Source organism: Dermacentor variabilis, chromosome 1 (genome assembly GCF_050947875.1).
Source record: "Dermacentor variabilis isolate Ectoservices chromosome 1, ASM5094787v1, whole genome shotgun sequence".
NCBI classification, from domain to species: domain Eukaryota; kingdom Metazoa; phylum Arthropoda; class Arachnida; order Ixodida; family Ixodidae; genus Dermacentor; species Dermacentor variabilis.
The window spans coordinates 260,580,836-260,598,855 of record NC_134568.1 but is presented as its reverse complement, the minus strand read 5'-3'; the positions used below and the strand labels follow the sequence as shown (position 1 = coordinate 260,598,855).

The window sequence follows — 18,020 nt, the reverse complement described above, 5'->3', positions numbered from 1 at the left end:
AGGGCTTTTGCATTTTGGCACAGTTCAGCAAGATTATTTTATTTAACAAAGTTTAATCTGGGCACAATTGAGTTCGTAGATTATATTGCTGGCCTTTGTATGGGAGTTGTACTTAGTGATCTAACAAAACAGTCTACAATGAACAATCATGTTTTCTTTTTGAAAATAAGATACCTTGGTATTTCCAGCCCCACACAACACTTATTCATAATAATTTTAATCAGGTTTCAAGCTAGGCAGCGTTCTAACATTCCGATCTGCACACCGTTAACCAAGGAGTTCCACAGGTTTCTTCCTTAGGTAAACTGCTTTTTATACATTCATACGACATTGGTACTCAGATCCTGCACATTATATCCTGGTGTGATAAAAGCCAACAAATAAATTCTATGGGAACCAGCTTTATGATTTGTCACATTCACACAATTTTGCTTTTTTCGGCCACGCACGTTTATATAGATTCAGGCATTATTAGCCCTTCCGTTATTTAATTTCTTGGTGTTGTTTTGATGAACAAGTTAAAGAACTTGCAGTAAAAGCTGCTTTCACATTTGGTATATAAATAAATTTTTGTTAATATCAGTTCATGTTACAAGCACATGTTATTTATACAGTCACCAAAACTGTTTACAGTCTAGGGGCAGCACATATGTGGACCCATCTGAATCGTTTATATCAACTACAGAATCTCTTCGCATCATCACATTTGATGACCTCAGGACTCAAAAACTACTTCTCTATTATAATATTGGTATCCTCCTTTTCTCTTGCGAATTGTTTTTCAAGTTAGCGGTGCTCATTTTCCATCTGTGTAGCAAAGACATTACAATATCCCTTAAGTTCCATAGCCTCAAAGCACCTCACAAATACACAAATACAATTCGCTTTTCAGAATACCATTATTTACTGCTACCTAGAGTTAACATTAATTATGGAGAACAAAATGCTTTTTTCCACTCTATCTAGAACGCATGCCTATAACCGTTAGATCACCTCATACCATATCACTAAATAAAAACACTTAATTTCTTTGACAATTTTATCTTTAACAAATTTTGGAATGACTATATTAAACTTTTAACATTTTCTGCACTGGCCGCTGTACTGTTATATTCACTCTATATTCACACCCAATAATTCATGTATTTCACGTTTCATTGTAAGCCGTTACCTAGTTTGCTATTTCTGCATGTATAGCCACTGCACCTTTGTTTTTGGCACTGTACACACTATTTGTTATGTGAATAACTGCCTGCTTACTTTTTGGGTGCATATCCTGTACATGCAATCTGGTGAGGACCCTACTATGGTATTTTCCATGGGACCTTCCGAGAAATTTTTGAAACGTAATTATTTGTGTTGATAATGTTCAACAAAATCTCTAAAGGCGCCAATTGAGTCAGTACCTGTGCCGTGCCTGCGTGTATAAATAAATGTGGCGGGCAGCAGTTGGAGGCATTGCCTTGGAACCTGAACTGCCAAAGTTAGCAGCATTGAATGTGATTAATTAGTTCCACTTGAAAGCAAACCCAGCTCCAAGCAAAAGCTCTTTACGAGAAGGAAAAAGCATTGAATTACTGCAAATGCTTTGCTACTTGGGCTTGTTGATGCAGTGCACACGACAGAAACCAGACAATTAGCAAAAAGTTTATTGTCAATGAACTGTACAAATGAAAAAGAAAAAAAAGAAACCTTTATATCACCACTTATTTGCACAAGAAAAAATATGGTCCATTTGTATTCATCTGTACAGGAAAAAGTGCAAATCAACGTGATACTTCTATAAATTGTACAATGTGGAAGTGCTTCCAGCCATCTGACGGAGCACAATTCCATCTTTATGGTGCTTTGTCTTGGGACAGAAATGTCCACATTATAACTAACAAAGATGACTCAAGATAAAACTTCTGTTCCCAAACTAAATAGCTTGAAAACATAGCACATTTTGTTTTAGGGCTCTGTTCTCCACATAGGAAAAACTATGATCTGTAGTCATATACATAAATATAGATGCACAGTAACATTGCCAATCTCTTGTTGCATTCCTACATTGAAACTTATTGCTACGACGCTTATACATCAAGATTCACATGCAAAGATGTGAATGCAAGCTGCACAGTGACAACCACATTTATAGAGAACACAGCCCCTCAGCATGTCTTCTTCTTGCCCATTAAAATGCAAAATGAATATCGTTCACAGAAAGGCAAAACCAAGTGTGCTAACTGGACATCACCTCAGATGCTGTCCATGCCATGATGCTATGTATGCTCTTAGATTAAAACAATGTGCACATCCTTGCGGCAGCAAGGATGCTCACAGATAGTTGTCTTTTGAAACCGTGATTACACTATCGATCAATTAATTTTTTTGTGTCCCACAAGCTGGAATAGAGGGATGCTGGAGCGGAAAACTCTGGACTCCTTTCAAGCAACTTAGGTTTTGTGTTCTGCACCAACCTAAATGCAGCCTAACCCACCACTTTGTGCTGAGCAACAGAACGCCACAGCTGCAGCATTGTGATCGCAACTGCAATGTATAAAAGAACATATTTCAAAGGGTCTTAAGTTTGCATACTTATGTCTTCCTTGTTGCAAGGCCAATTAATTAGTGGTGCACAAGTGCAAATCTACAGGCTCTTGTCATTGTCAACATTGTCACACAATATATAAAAACATTCTAAGAGGCAAACTATAAATGTGGTATGTTTTTGCATGAAATGCAGTCATTTTACTGCAACCTATACCTTACTGTTGATCGGTGCACTAAGGGCATCAACATCAGGCAAAAGGCCACACGCACTTAAACACCAAATTTCGGGCATAACAAAGTGGCATAGCCCCCCATGGGACAAACAAAAAAGCACCCTTCTGAACACAAACCTCCACTACTTCTACAACTACCAAAGATAGCAAATAATTTCATTCCCACTGACGATAAAAGCTAAACAAAAAACAAGCACACAGGTGAAATGTGGCCAAGTTTTTATTTATATGCGTAGGCACCAAAGGAAAGCTTGGTCCCTACACAACATAATAGTGTCCAAGGGTAATCTTAGACCACAAAATAATTTCAGCAAATGTGAGATGGCAAGGCGCATGCAGTTTTGAAGATGTGCAATATTCTGCAGACTCTTTTTTATCTAGAGACATCACATTTAAACTGTTCTAGATCTTGTAAGACAAAAAAATTTGTATCTAGCATAAACTGATGACATAGCTTTCTATATAATGTAATCTTTAAAGCTTTACACTGGTTCTTCTAGGTGTTTAAGTTGCATGGAATGCTTAAGAAATGTCATTGTGTAGAAGCTCTAACAATGATTCATCATAGGCCAATGGCATTTCTGCCTGACTTGCTCAGTACTTTTAAATCAAAGCAGAGTATTCTAATGGTACATTATAAATTCAGGCATCAGCACACTGCAGTTTGGTACCAACAATGCACATGCAAAAGCGCAATTGCTTTTATTGGAATTTGCACCTTATAAGTTTCCCTTCTCATCTTCTGTGAGACAGTTTGTCAATATAAATTCGAGCACAAAGGATTGTATGTGCATACGAAATGTAAAAAAAGTCAGGCATGTAAAATGTAATGACGGATGACAAGCTGTTTATGAAAATAACCGTTTGAGGAGAAAAAAAAAAAAAGACGCTAACAGGGTAAAGGGATGAGATACTGCCCCTGTCACAAGTGACTGATGCGCTAAAAGCATGTGCATGTCTATGAGCACAAAGCCTTGCATGTGCTCTTGTTGCACCACCACTTGGAAAAGCCAGCTATTCTTGGCTCTGCATGGTTGATGATGCAAGCAGTCCAAAAAAAAAAAAAAAAAAAAAGAAAGAAAAAAAAGAAACAAAGGTAGAAAACGAGAAGACAGCATGAAAGTGAATGGAAGCTGCTTTAAATCCTTTAACACTACCAAATGAAACTTTATGAAGGAACAAATGTAGTGTGTGTAACTCGTGCAGAGCTGCCAAAGGAGCTTAAAAGGCATGATGAAGCCTGCACACATACATCTATGGAGAGTGAAAATGAGGAGGTGAGGTGCAGGACCACTGACATTTATTCAGCACAACTCCGCACTAATCAACCGATTTAATTTCTCAGCGTTCGAAACATTACGAAGAACAAATGTCTCCACCGTGTGACATATACAACAGACTCCCTTAAATTTGACCCTCACAGAACTAAATGTTGTGATCACATTACCCGAAAGGTTGAATTAATGAATGGTGGCAGAATGAATGAATTCAAATCTTTTGTATTACTTGAAGTGGTCCGACGACACTGACAGACTACATCAATACAACATTACAATAGCTATACATGTCGTTGTCAGTCAGTGGCCTATAGACGTCAACACTCTTGTCTGTGCTGCAAAATCATTAACGAGACTTTGCCTAGGGCACAGTGCCAAGTCGTCATCACTGCAGGGCAGGTTGCTGTCATCACAGATGTCGCCTAGGAAATAAGGAGTGCAGTCTGCTGAATTTACTGTTTTTTAAGGTTTTAGTGACTGCTGCACGCATGAAGGGGGCCGGTGCAGATTTCAATTAACTGAAGCGACATGCTTTTGCATTAAAACTAAACAAATTTTTCTTACATAGCCAAAGTACTGTTCTCGCCAGGATTTTCCAGAGCATTGGAATTAGGCAAATAAAAGTCTAATTAACTGAGGTCAAATCAATGGAAGTCGACTGTACTTGAGTTGCATCTTTTAAAATGCTAGAACATTGACAGATGTAGCAAACTCTATGGCCATGAGTGCTATAAAAGAGAGCGAGAAAAAAAACTTTTGGCCATGGAGTGACGACCGTTTCATGTGCAAGCCCCAAAGGGCAAGTGAAGGCTGCACAATTTCCAATTGCTTTGAAGGTCACATTGCTTCTTTTAAGACTACTTCAGCCAGCCACACTCGGGCAGCTGCATTCAAGTTGTTCTGGGCTGTATGTGGCTTCACTCCACCATTCACCCAGCCAGAACGCTTCAGGTGTGCAGAAAATATGCCTTCCTGCCAGGAAATTGTGTGTGTGTGCTTCAAAACTCCTTCCTCTCTTGGGCAAGGAAAAAAAAAATATACACAGAGGAAGACAGGAAAAATGGGCTGCAGGCATGACAGTGGCTGCTGCCACTTTGGACCGCCAGCTTTTTACAGTACCATGATTTTATGCACCATGCCCACTGTTCTTCATGTGCACGTGCTATGTACATGTTCCAGCCACACCACCTAGCCCACATATGCCTCCCTCATCCACTAGCGACCAGCACATTGGTCATTTAAACAAGATGTCCTTGCAAGTCTCTTCATCAAACTTTTCATTCACTCAGATAGAAAAAAAAAAGTGCTATGCATATACATTATATATATATATATATATGTATAAAAACGTTTCTCAAAGAGTTGAATCTTGAATTGGCACTGCTTGCTGCAAAAGAAAGGGTGCCCTCCATCTTCAGGCAACTCTTTTTTTTTTTTTTCCTCTTAAGGACCAGCCCTGCAACAAATAGTAGGGGCAGGGGCAGACTTTCAGACAACACCAGCAAATCAAATTCACTAGAGCAGTAGAACGCATGATTTCATGGTTAACAGATTGCAATAAAATTATACAACCACTGAAAAACTTGAATGAAGGATCGAACATGACATTTAATAAGCTTATGTTATAGTTGAACAGCCTATATTAAAGTTCAATGCATTTTCCACACTGCATGTATAATAAGTATATGAGGAGGAGGGATGGAGCAGAATCAAGTGACCCTGATTCCCTTAAATCAATTACTGTGACTTGATAAGTTAAAATTTCTTCTTGAATATGGTAATTACAGGCCCGGAAACAGCATATTACTGATACTGCAAAATGTCTGACTACAAACAATTTGACATAGAACATAGCAATATACTGAGTGTTACACAGATAGGAGCACCAGCTATTGACAACCCTAACAGCTAAACCACTGGCTTGTTTTGGCCAAAATCTTGCACAGAGGCAGCATTCCGCAGTGAGTTCACTTCAATACTAGGTTTCCGTGCATTACTTGCCCTTTCTTGTCCACAACAAATTTGAAGCGCATGCCATTTGTGGCGATGCCACTCCAAAAATGTCTATGTCACTACAATGGCGGCATCATCTGTCATTGCTACGGGCAAAAACGTGGCTTTTTCACCGTAGCAATGAGAGTTGGTGCCATTGCTTCATTGCAGCGAAATACAATTTTCCTTTCGGCCTCACTGCACACAATTCGCACTCAGATTTATTTTTGCAAAAAAAGTAAGTAATGCACGAAGATGTACTATTAAAGTGAGCCCACTGTGAAATGCTACCACTGTGCATAAATTTCAGCTTAAACAAGCAATGGGTTTAGCTGGAAGGGATGTCGTCTGTAGTTGGTGCTCCTATTTATGAAACACTCGGTATATATAAATAATTATTGTGGGATATATCAGGGAACAATGTAACAGTAAAGTAAAAGAAACAACAAAACAATGATCTGCAGGGAATGTGGGCTAAACTCAGTTTGCCATCAATTTCGTAGAAATCTGATCAACACCTTAAGTTTGCCTGTGACAGCTTAAACACTTTGGCCAGTGATAACAGACGGTGATCAGTGTTGCACCGTCAAAGCCACTACAATTATGGCTGAAGCAATGTGATGTTTTATGGATTGCAAGATTTAAACTGAAAACTATACGGCCATGATTGGGCTACTGCGACTGCTTACCTGAGAGAGAAATGTGCCAAGGCCTAATGTAGCTGTGCTCCATTCCATACAATCTGCGCTTGTGCACCCTAAAAGAAAGAAAGAAAGAAAAAACAACAACAACAGAAATAAATACGAAGGCCCTGTCCATGTTAAGTGTCTGTGTTTAACATCACGAAAAAAGCTTTGAAACGTGCATCACAGGTTAAAGAAGCAATATTAACTTGCAGGTTAAAGAAGCAGTGTTAACTGAAATTAACAATACATTTCATAAATGTAAAGCTTTTGGCATTTTTCAAAGGAATTAATGTTCCTAAGCCCAATGTTGGAGCATAGCAGTCAGTGCATGCTGCATGCATTGCACTTCATAATGACAAGTGTCAAAAATTACGGTAGAAAATTTTTCTGTACCCCAGCAATAATAAAAGTGAAGCGATACAAATGAGTAGCTTCGAAAAAATTATTATGTTGTAGAGTAGATCGAAAAATTCAGACTAAAAGGTTTATATTTCTCATCATCTCTATGGCCTCACCTGCTAGTACCAAAATACTACGACAACACAAGCAAATAGTTTTTTTTTTCTTTTTTTTTTAACATTTCCAATGCTGGTTAAATAATGAAAACAATATGCCACTGATGTCCTGAAGTGATCACAGGTTCTGTTTCTAGAAATCAAACTCACATATTCTGGTAATGTTACCACTTTATTTCCTACACTCATCCACTAGAAACACTAAAAGTGACCTCAAAATTGTTTAAATGATTGGATTTAATGTTACAAATTAACACAGGGGCTCTGAGAGCCACTGAGTGAAGGGCTCTGTATTAATTGTGACCATCCTGTGTTCTTTAATATGTACCCAAGGCTCAGTACAGAAGCATTTTTACATCCCACACCATTACAGTATTGTGTTTGCAAACTGCTGGTGCCAATGCCAAATGTACTGACATGCTAAGGCTTTGTCAGCTGCAAGACTTCTACACCAGGATCCTTTCTTTTCATGTTTTTGCAAAGTATGAAGTGACATTTTAAACTTCACAAGTGTGGCTTCGAAGCTTTTCAAGCTTGCTCTCAGAAACTGATGGTCTTCCCCTGCTGGCATCGGCTAAAGCAGTCAAGCTGGTCACCATTAATCTGGGTTTATTCATATCTGTGCTGTTTCCTAACCTGTCTTCAATGCAATGTGTTTTTGCCTGCCTTGAATGCCCAAAGCTGCCCCCTTTTCTGCGCTTTTATGAATGCAATGTACTCCCACCCCTTGCAAGTTACCACAGCAGCTCTAATTTACACAAGCACCAACTAGTGCAACACACATTTTCCTACAGAAAAGCTACACGAAAGCTTGCTTTCATGCGAAATTACTAGTTGTAAGTAAAGCTGTCCCACAACTGGCATGCTTCTCCCAACGTTCTCTCTGTGATACTGCTGTTTTCATCTCCCTAGCAGCTAACTGCGTTTACAAGACTTGCGAAAGTCTGGAAACCGCTTGACAGTAATACTTCTCTCAAAGGGGCAAGTTTAGAGCCCTCGAGTACCATTAGTGACACTAGCTGTTGAATGCACTCACAGGCGATCGCGTCCATCAAACATACTTTGCTTCGTCAAACCGTTTGCAATAAGTAATTGCCTTCTGTTTATCAAGCGTCTTTTGTTCATGCGTTTTTTGTGTGGGTTCGTTCTGAGCTGTAACATCGAATACTCTTTGTTATGTGCAGTGCCGAGTGCTGTCATGCGCGGCGTTGGGATGCTGTTTATGCGGAATTTTTGTATCCTTGTATTGTTTCACTTGTATTCTTTCTTGCTTTATATATATGAGCTGCAATATCGAATGCTCACTTTGTTATGTGCAGTGCCGAGTGCTGTTACGCGCAATGTTAGGATGGTGCTGATAAGGAATTTTTGTACCATTGTATTAATTTATTCTTGTATTGTTTACCCACTCCTGCCCAAGGCCTGACACTCAGGCCGGCAGTATGTATCGAATAAATAAAATAAATAAAGTGTGTAGCCTCAATAGCGACACTTCAAAAATAAATAAAGTCAGAATTAGAATTATTCCCCTATGTTATGGAAGGGACATCAGACAAAAAGCTACAGTCAGTAGCTAGACTGGATCCGGGGCTCCTGGTTACACTGCGTATGACATGGGAGGAGGAAAATCCCAATACATAACAGCGAAATTAAATGTACGTACAATTGGAATAACACCATTACATAGTATGCCCGTGCACTTAAGTCTAAAAAAGAACAATAATAAAAAATATAAACACACATACAATATTCATAACTAGAAGAGAACACCAGAAATACAAGCAGAAAAGCATAAATACTAAGTGTGAATGCAAAAAATATGTACTACCGTATTTACTCGCATAATAGCAGCACTTTTTTGTCAAAAAGAATTGACGCTAATTCAGGGGCGAGATCATTACGAGAGTTAAATTTCCGGCAAAAAATGATTTTTGTTTTATTTTGCGTTTGCTGCGGGATGGCAACAGGTCAACAAATAGGCGGCTGCTGCTGTATGTAGTGCGGGACCCCAAAACAAAAATGGCGGCCGGCGGAGCAAGATGAACGCGCCGAACGCAATTTTTTTTTCTTATCGTAAGTACATTACGCGCGTTGAAACAGTTTCTTCTATATCTGTCATGAATAATATCGTTACTATCGGCAAGTTTGCTGCAATAACGTAGCCACGTCCACTTTGAGGGGACAGAAACAGATGGGCGCGCTTAGCTGCCAGTGACATAGAAACACATGGTGGGCATGCTGCGGAAACTGCGGAATTTGTCTTCACTACTATCCTAATACGGCACATTTCCGCTAAGGGTGGGTGAATATCTTAGCTGTGTTACAAGCATCGGCACATGAATAGAGTACACTTGTAATATATCAGTGTGAACGTGGCTGCTATCGTTTCCGCTTGCGGTTTGTTGCATGCCTACGAGTGCAGACGAGAAGAATCGAAAGGCGCCTTTTTTGTTGTTGACCACAACCATTATAAAGCCTACTCATAATAAAGGCAAGTGTGGTTGTTTTCTTGTCATGGAAGTGCGGAAGGTGATGAAAGGAATTAAATGGGGCATCTGCTTAAGAATGTTTGGTGCAGACCGCTTGGTTTGTCTTGAAGAGTTGTTCGCATAGCATTCGACAGATGGTAAGCGCGATCATTATTAGCTACACTTGGCACACGACATATCGCTGCGGCAAGTTCGGGGTGCGATCATTACGCGAGCGTGACCATTATGCGAGTAAATACGGTATTAACAAAACATACATATATGACAAAAACATGAACTGTTCTCAAAGAGTGCATTAGTTAGATCATAATTAAAAGAAGAGAAAGGAATGACAACAATGAATGAGGCAGAGAACAGAACTTGTAGCAGTAGCACACTGTTCACTAAACATCACTCTGGAAAAAAACTTTATAAATCATCCGAGTTTCAAGTACACAAAGCTAGGAATACATTACTATTATGCTTTACACTATTTTGGTATTTGTGAGCAAGGGTAAAATCCTACAACTGCGAAAAGAAGCAATCAAAGAAGCAATAAAGACCTTCCACTGGTACATTACTACTAGCGCTTGCTATATTCCCCCATTTTAAAATGCATCGATTTTGTTAATGGTGAAATAGGAAGTTGTACCTCAAATTATAATACTTTTTCTGTAGCACATAATAAGAGTTTGCAGAGCACTCTAGAAATTCTTGCCGAGTTTTTAAGTATGCTGTCTAGATGTGAGTTCCAGGGGACATATTCTGAAACGTTTGCCTCTGCGAAAGTTTCGCCCTGGCCATGCCTCTGCCAATGGCGCGCTCTGATTGGAGATTTAAGCGAAACCGGAAATGAAACAGCGCCATCTAGTAGTTTCGGCCTACATCATTTTAACATCATGGTGCCGATGGGTGCTCTCGACATGTATTGAATAAATGAACGTTATTTGGTGTCTCTTGGCGTTCGGTTGGTGGTGGAGTGTAGTAGAGATAAGATAGGCGGTAGTTTATAGTAGCCTTTTTGGTGGCGTTTTACATGCGTTGTTTCGCGGCAGTGTTTGTTGATACATATAAAATAAAACATTTCATTGAATGTGACTTTTGCGGCGGCGAAACTTTCGCGGAAGGCGAACGTTTCAGAATACGGCCCCATATTAAATACTTGACACATGGTCAGCACTAATTGTGAAACCACTTTATTGTGACTGCAAATATTATAAGCCTCTTTGCTTATGGAAATTCCATTCTTTCTCTGCTAAAAAAAAGCCATGTCATTTTTTAGCAATTGACACTTTCCCATTCTCAGAGCTTACAGATGTGCAGTGTTCGCTTGGGTGTTGCACGCACAGTCGTCTTGTCTTTACTCACTATGATTGGTCATGGCAATGTTATTTTACAAGTATTGCCTATATACCAAATACATAACATGCTGACTGATTTACCAATCCACAATGCCACCAATTCCGAATTAAAATTTCATTTCCCATCTAGTAACACCGCCAAAGTGGCATTCACTCGAAGTGTCACTATATTTGCCCATCTGACTGGGGTGTTATAAAGCTGAATTCAGATAATAAAGTCACAATGAAAACAATAACAAACAGCTGCTTTTAGTCACAATGCAATGAAGTAAGCTTGGCCATTTCAAATCCCCAGTGACTTCAGTAATTCTCAACTGCAGCTGATTACTTACATGAAAGATGGGGCAGACTACATTATATGTTATTAAATGGCTATAAGTGTTTCTCTTTGGATAACTCATTGAAGCAATCTGCTATGACTTTAGCAACTGAGTGTGATAATGCACTTGTGTCTACAAATGCAGTGTTGGTGCCCACATCGGCATGATTCCCTTTTCTTCAATGTACTTACACAGAATAGCAGTAAACAAATGTATTTTATATAGCTGGTCACTCACTTAACACAACTGTATAACTGCTGTGTGCAGGGCAATAAGATGGCGATGCTTGAAACACAGACAAACAATCCGACCATGATGAAATCAGGCAGGTGCAGACAACTAATCAAATTGCACAAAGTTCAGATAGCAGACTGGCAGTAGGCTGGCATTAACACAAACACTGTGAGTGTCAACCTTTAATCCAATAGCCATGCTGTGAAAGGCACAAAATTTGTATTTAGCATGTCTAACGTGCCAATGGCTCTGCCTGGGATCCTACAGTAGCTGACCTAGGCTCCCCTACTTGCAAACACTGCGGGGCCTATCCAGTAAATACACCTTGTGGAAGTGCCCTGCCAACTCAATCTTCAGAAAGACAATACTTCTTAAACTACCAACCAACCAGCATCCCAGCAGCTGGGGGGAGTGGACCATTCCCCCCAGAAAGTTTGAAGAGCTATGGTGGTCACTTCTGGTGCAGCACGTCAAGAACGTGCTGGGCCAGAAGGGCCGAACTGGGGCTTTAGTTCCTTTGGGACTAATATATGTTATTTCTCTCTCGTCCTCTCTCTCAACAAATGCAGGTCAATGGCTCAATAGCAAACATGAATCAGCAATGTGGATCAGTAGCTCAAGGTGGGGATCTTCACCTGAGGAGGTGGCTCCCCTCGAGCCACAGAGCCTTGCGCCTGCAGCCTTCGTACATGACAACCCTGGCACAGCAAGTGGCCATCCAGTGGGTAGCACCGCTTGTCCCGCTCATCCGTCAGCTGCAGGCTGCACTCCTGAAATGCCAGTAGACCACACTACCCTGAGCATGCAACTTGGGATATCCAAACAGTAAAATTTCTCTACGATTTCAGAGATATATATTTTTTTAATTTTGAGCTCTGTATATCGAATCGTACACAAATGATTCTTCTGGATTCTACATCTAAGAAAGGAAACACGGAGAGCAAAGATAGTTTAAAAAATTATGCAAATGAAATCCACTGTCGGAATCAATGTTACGCGAAGCATTTTACAGGTAGCTAGCTTTCTAGCCCCGTTTGGGGTCCTAGACACACCAATGTTTTTGTGAATGTCAAGCAATTGTGTATGTGTGAGAAAACGGTCAAGGCAGTATGATGGCGATCACATGACTACTTATTTTTTGTACTTCTATGTAGAAACACCACAATCTCTTTCATTACAAATTGGGCCGATCCTTATGGCAGTACAATCTAACACGTCTCAACACGCTAGCAGCCATGCGGAAAAAATATGCGAAACCAGCATGTTCTCACTTTTATAAGGAACTTCTTGATATGAGACGCGACACACACCAAAGACAATGGCAAGTCCAATTATCACTCGCGCATTTCGTTCCCGAGTTTGTGGCTGAAGAGAAACTGGTGTGCACACATGCTGTTGCTCATGCTAGGTGTAGTGCCGCATATGCAAGACATTCGAAAGAGCTAGTTTGCGTTGGCACAAGAGAAGTATTCGTGCGATGATCGTGGCCTAAAGATGAGAAAATTGGGCTGCTGCACTGGAGGTTGACCCAACCATCAGACACTTGAATTCCTTTTTATAGAAGAGGCCCGAAACGATGCGACACAGGAACCCACATACTGTCAGATGCATGGGATGAGCTAAATAATGCTTCACGTTAAAACGATCACCTTTCTTTCATACATGCAATGCTACTTGGAAGTCTGTCCAATTGGGCATCTTGTAAACATGTAACTTGTGAAACATAAACACAGTTTCTGGTGAGGGTCTTTCAGCGACTGGTAGCATTTGCATGGCAAGCAGGCTTTAACAATCGTAATAACCAAGACATTCAGTTATAATTGAATATTCTAAAGAATAGCACATTTTAAAAATTGAATACTGCGATTTGAGACAGAAGTATTTAGTTTGTATTCCAAGTTTTTTAACATTTGCACACACCTACATACAACCAAACCTTGCCGCTCAGTGTATGCCAGTGGCACCTGACGAGTGGGGGCATTGGGTGCAATTTCTCATGGTAATCAAGCAAATGTGAACTGCAGATGGCAGTGAGATACCAGCAAACATTCTAAAGGTGGGAAGGTTATCACTGGCACCTCCTTTATATGCGAACTGAAACAAAGTATAACTTGGGCTAAACTGGTTATAAGTGAGTAGTACATACCACTGAAGCAATCTTGGCAAAGACGCGGTGCTCTTAACTGTATAATTTTCTTATAAGCAGCCACTAAAGATCACGTAAGCAGACGACACATACTTTTCGTGTTAATGACTATGACGTAAGTCAGAGAAGCCGTGGGTGCTGCCTTATCTCGGAGGTCATGCCAAGGAGTCGTGAATTCTATGTCATGCGTCACTTCCAGTGAGCGATAATGATGGTGTGTGTTGTTGTCGTATGGCTATTTCTGCTAGCTTTTCGTGATGCTTCTACTCGCATTTCAAAGATAGAGATTTTCACGGTGGTTCTTCTGTATCTATATACTGTATTCTATATCTATTCCATCTTAAGCTAGGCTTTTAACTTGGTCCCAAATTTTATTGCAGTTGGCCTTTAGTCTTTAGAGTGCCTTCAACATCCCTGATGTGAGACACTGTATGTGAGACACATGATCAGACACAAAGCCTCGCTGAAGTATGGCAAACCAAATGGTTTATACAATTCTACTCCTTTGGAAATCTTACTGTTATGAGAAGTTTCAGTACCACCAAAGTAAAATGTATCATAATGTCATTATGTACAGGAGGTTTTTATGGTGCAAAACAATTCATCTGAATAAGTTTTTTTTATTCAATCTTGCATTCCTCCATACTGATGACCATGCAGTCCCTCGCGAAATAATGTGTTTCAATGTTGCAACAGATCTTCAATTTGGCCTTAATTTTATTTGTGTTGTATGAAGCATGGCACATGGTAATAAGCATTAGGAAACGTAAACGATACGCGTGGTAGAAACTTATCCCCACTTGCTGCCTACTTCAGAAGTCCACTTCAGCCTTGTACATTGTGACAAGTATTTAAGCAGTGACAATACAAAGTCTAGTCCCACACAGTTAGTGAAGCTAACCAAGTGCTATGACATTAGGTATGTTTAGCTAGGGGACTGAGTGAGCTAGCTACAAAGAAAGAAGACTCTTTAAGAAATGTTACTGTACGAGCACCAATTGTACAAGTGGTACAAATGTTATAATAAGCATCTGTACCATTTGAACAATGTACTTTTACAATATAATTTTTTAAGAAACTCAATACACCAACTATAACAGCTGATAACAACTCAGCCTGCATTAAAATGCTATGGGAGGACAATGAGAATACGTAGTGCCACCAAATCTTTTCTTAAAAGAGCATGCATACAAAGTTTTCTCATTATAACAAGTGGCCAATGAACCAGTAGTTGCATAATGAAGCCTCGATTACTTTAGCAGGGAATAATAGCCATTCTCACTTTCAAATTCTCATTTGATGTAACATATGAGGCACCACTAGAAAGGTGAGGCAAATGGCAGCTCAGTGCTTTTGATACACTGAACTAGCATTTGCAGATACTGCCATAGCAGATTATTTAGTTACCTTTTATTTTTACTACTTTTCATGTATCCTGCGCCACTACATTCAACAAATTATCTGTATTCTGTTATGCTATATATGTTATGTGTAATATTTTTCTCACAGTGAAATGTTATATTCAAACTATGTGTATTATGTTCCATTAAGAATGCATTTTTGGATCTGCACCACTTCAATTCACTGTCTCACTTGGTGCAGACCAAATGTTTTTATTGTAACTCCTTGCGGTAATGACCTCGGGTGAAATGTAGATAACAAATGAAAAAGAAAGGGTATGCTCCGCATTCCTAAAAGAAAGTGATAGTGGATGGTCCCCTCTTATCCCTTATGGAATACAAAAAATTGCTAAGCACTGCAAAAATCTACGTGAGAAAGTACACAAAAGCACTGCATGAAAAGCATCCCTCTCAAGTTCTCACAAGCTTTTAAATGTTGCATGAACATCAACCAAGTTAGAGTAAAATGCCCACATAAGAATTCACATTACCTCACAAACATAGCAATCCACATGGAAATCCTTGTCCATTGAAACAACCCGAACAGTTTCATCTGTTCCCTGTACAAATGAATAATATACCGTGATGAGTGCAAATGGTGCCGCAAGACAAAAGGCAGACAGACAGCTTACCTCCACAGGAGTAATTGCCTTTCCACAAGCTGCACACTTAGGTGCGAACATTCTGGAACAAGAACAACAATGAAACTAGAGAAACACATCCTGTAGAAGTGAATACGTGCATGTCACCTAAGTGCTAATGTTCAAAACAAGCGGTACCATTCATTGTGTCTCTAAGAGGTCAAGAAACACATTATCTTTAAACCTGAGCAACATGCTCAAATGTATTTAGTGCCTTTCAAGGAAAAGAGCAATGTTTACTTTCCCCATTCCCCTCATTAATTCCTTCCAGCTGCCAACATCAATGCCCCTCTCTTTACCTTCTTTCTGTAGTGTGCTAATGGTAACCTTTCGAGGTTGATGTCTCACAAAGGTGTCTGAGGGTGACGAAGCAGCGGTGAGAGGATGGGCGGGACTAGCAACTGCTGCTTACTGGTTTAATGGTTCTAGAAGGCAGGGTGTGCATGTGTATGCGAGTTATCCCTAGCCATTAATTCTTGGTCATACTAAAACAATCTCCCAATGGCCAGTGTATATGGGCTATCGCACCCACTGCAACATCATCTTTGATGCCACATGGGGAGGAAAAGAAGTGGGCGGCCTTGAAAGCTGCAGGAGGGGGACAAGCAATCTAATATAGAGCACTGTAGGCTCCTTACTGCATGCAATGGAATAAAATTATTCTAGAATGTTCACAGCAGCAGTGTCTACAGATAGGAAACATTTTCTTACTGCGTTCAAAAAGTGTTTCAGTGCCCTTTTAATAAAACCAAGCAAACATACTATTTCTACGCACTTTTTATTAACATGACTTCGGGTAATGTCTTCCCTCAACAGCAGATTGCTCACACCTGACTTGGCACACTGTACCCAAGCACTTGTACATATGCCCACCCCAATACAGACCAAAATTTTAGTGCTTCTAGGGGGCAGGCATCTTTTGCCAGGGACTGATGGAACTGGTGGAAAGAAGGAAAGAACAACTGCGGCAGTGCTCATCCTGTTCTTATCGCATGCGTGCTGCCAGTGTTTGCTCGCCGTGGCTTTTTCGTCAGCTGCCCCATCATCAAATTGGCAGCCCAGCATGGGCTTCACTGACTGCTGGCAACTGGGGTTGACCTGCTCTAAACAGGTGCAAGAGAGTAATGAATTCTGGTCTGCAGGAAGTGGCAGCACAGTGTACACAGACTTGGGTTAAAATTTCTATCCTTTCTTCCCGGACTTTGATTCCTCCCCTTTTCTTCAAGAATTTTATCCAGGGGTTCACAGGAAGATGTATGCTTGAAGCGATAAACAATGGGGAAACAAGGGATGTCTCTGGCGCAGATGTTTCGGCAAGGGGACTTGTCTTGATTTGGAAAACAAGTCCCTTTGTTTCCTTCAGCGGTGCCCCTTGTTCTGACTACTGTTTATAACTTACAGCATGTTATGCCACACCAAAAGTGCAAACTGAGAAATCATGTCATGAAAATTAAAGTTATGCACAAATGCTTGTTCCACTGGATTGGTATCTAGGTCATGGGCTTTCTAATATTGACACTTATGTACAGCATTTACAACTTTATACTCTAATCAGTGCATCAGTACATAAAATTTAACTTCTAAAAGAAGTTGACATCAGTGATTACGTCTTAGGTCAAGAACTTTGCTACTGTGACAGAGTTTTGTGCTGCACTACATGCAAGCCACAAAAAGCTGAAGTAATGTTGGTTATGTGTACATGGTAGTCTCACGCGTATTGTCTACAATGGGTCTTCCCAGCCTGCTTTTGATATGAATTAGCCATAAGTTCTCAGTACAGAACACTTTCTGCTGAATACTGTTGCAACATCTTAGATATTTCACACTGTATTTGAAGCCTGTTGTCCATCCCCTACTGTCATGTATCTTATAAGCATAATATCTTATAAGGAAAAAATGCTGCAATCTTATCACCACTGTGGCTATGTACCAATGCATGCTTTAAACTGCATGGCTGTATCAGCTATACATACACTGCTCTGGAAGGTAAGAATCCAATATGTATGCTCTTATCTTCCAGTGATGATTGTCTGCTGAAGCACAAGTTTATGCAACTTTAGACACTGTTTGAAGGGACTTCCATATTGAAAAAACCTATAAATGCCATAACATATACACCTGCAAACACCACATATCATTTTGAATTATAAGCATTCTGTATGAGACCTTATAAAAATCAATACAATGTACTGTATTATAACTGTACTGAAGGCAC

General features: G+C 40.0%; 1 protein-coding gene across 1 annotated transcript in view; it reads right to left on the bottom strand.

Moving 5' to 3' along the window:
- Positions 1-1,631: 1,631 nt before the first annotated feature.
- The window catches only part of jub (LIM domain-containing protein jub), a 74,693-nt gene continuing 58,304 nt past the window's right edge, over positions 1,632-18,020 (bottom strand). The window contains exons 6-10 of the mRNA XM_075674015.1: positions 15,797-15,848; positions 15,656-15,724; positions 12,254-12,388; positions 6,724-6,791; positions 1,632-5,498 (exon numbers count right to left, since the gene is read on the bottom strand). Coding sequence (XP_075530130.1) covers positions 6,747-6,791; positions 12,254-12,388; positions 15,656-15,724; positions 15,797-15,848 — 301 coding nt within the window. The 3' untranslated portion in view covers positions 1,632-5,498; positions 6,724-6,746. The remainder of the gene's footprint in view (positions 5,499-6,723; positions 6,792-12,253; positions 12,389-15,655; positions 15,725-15,796; positions 15,849-18,020) is intronic.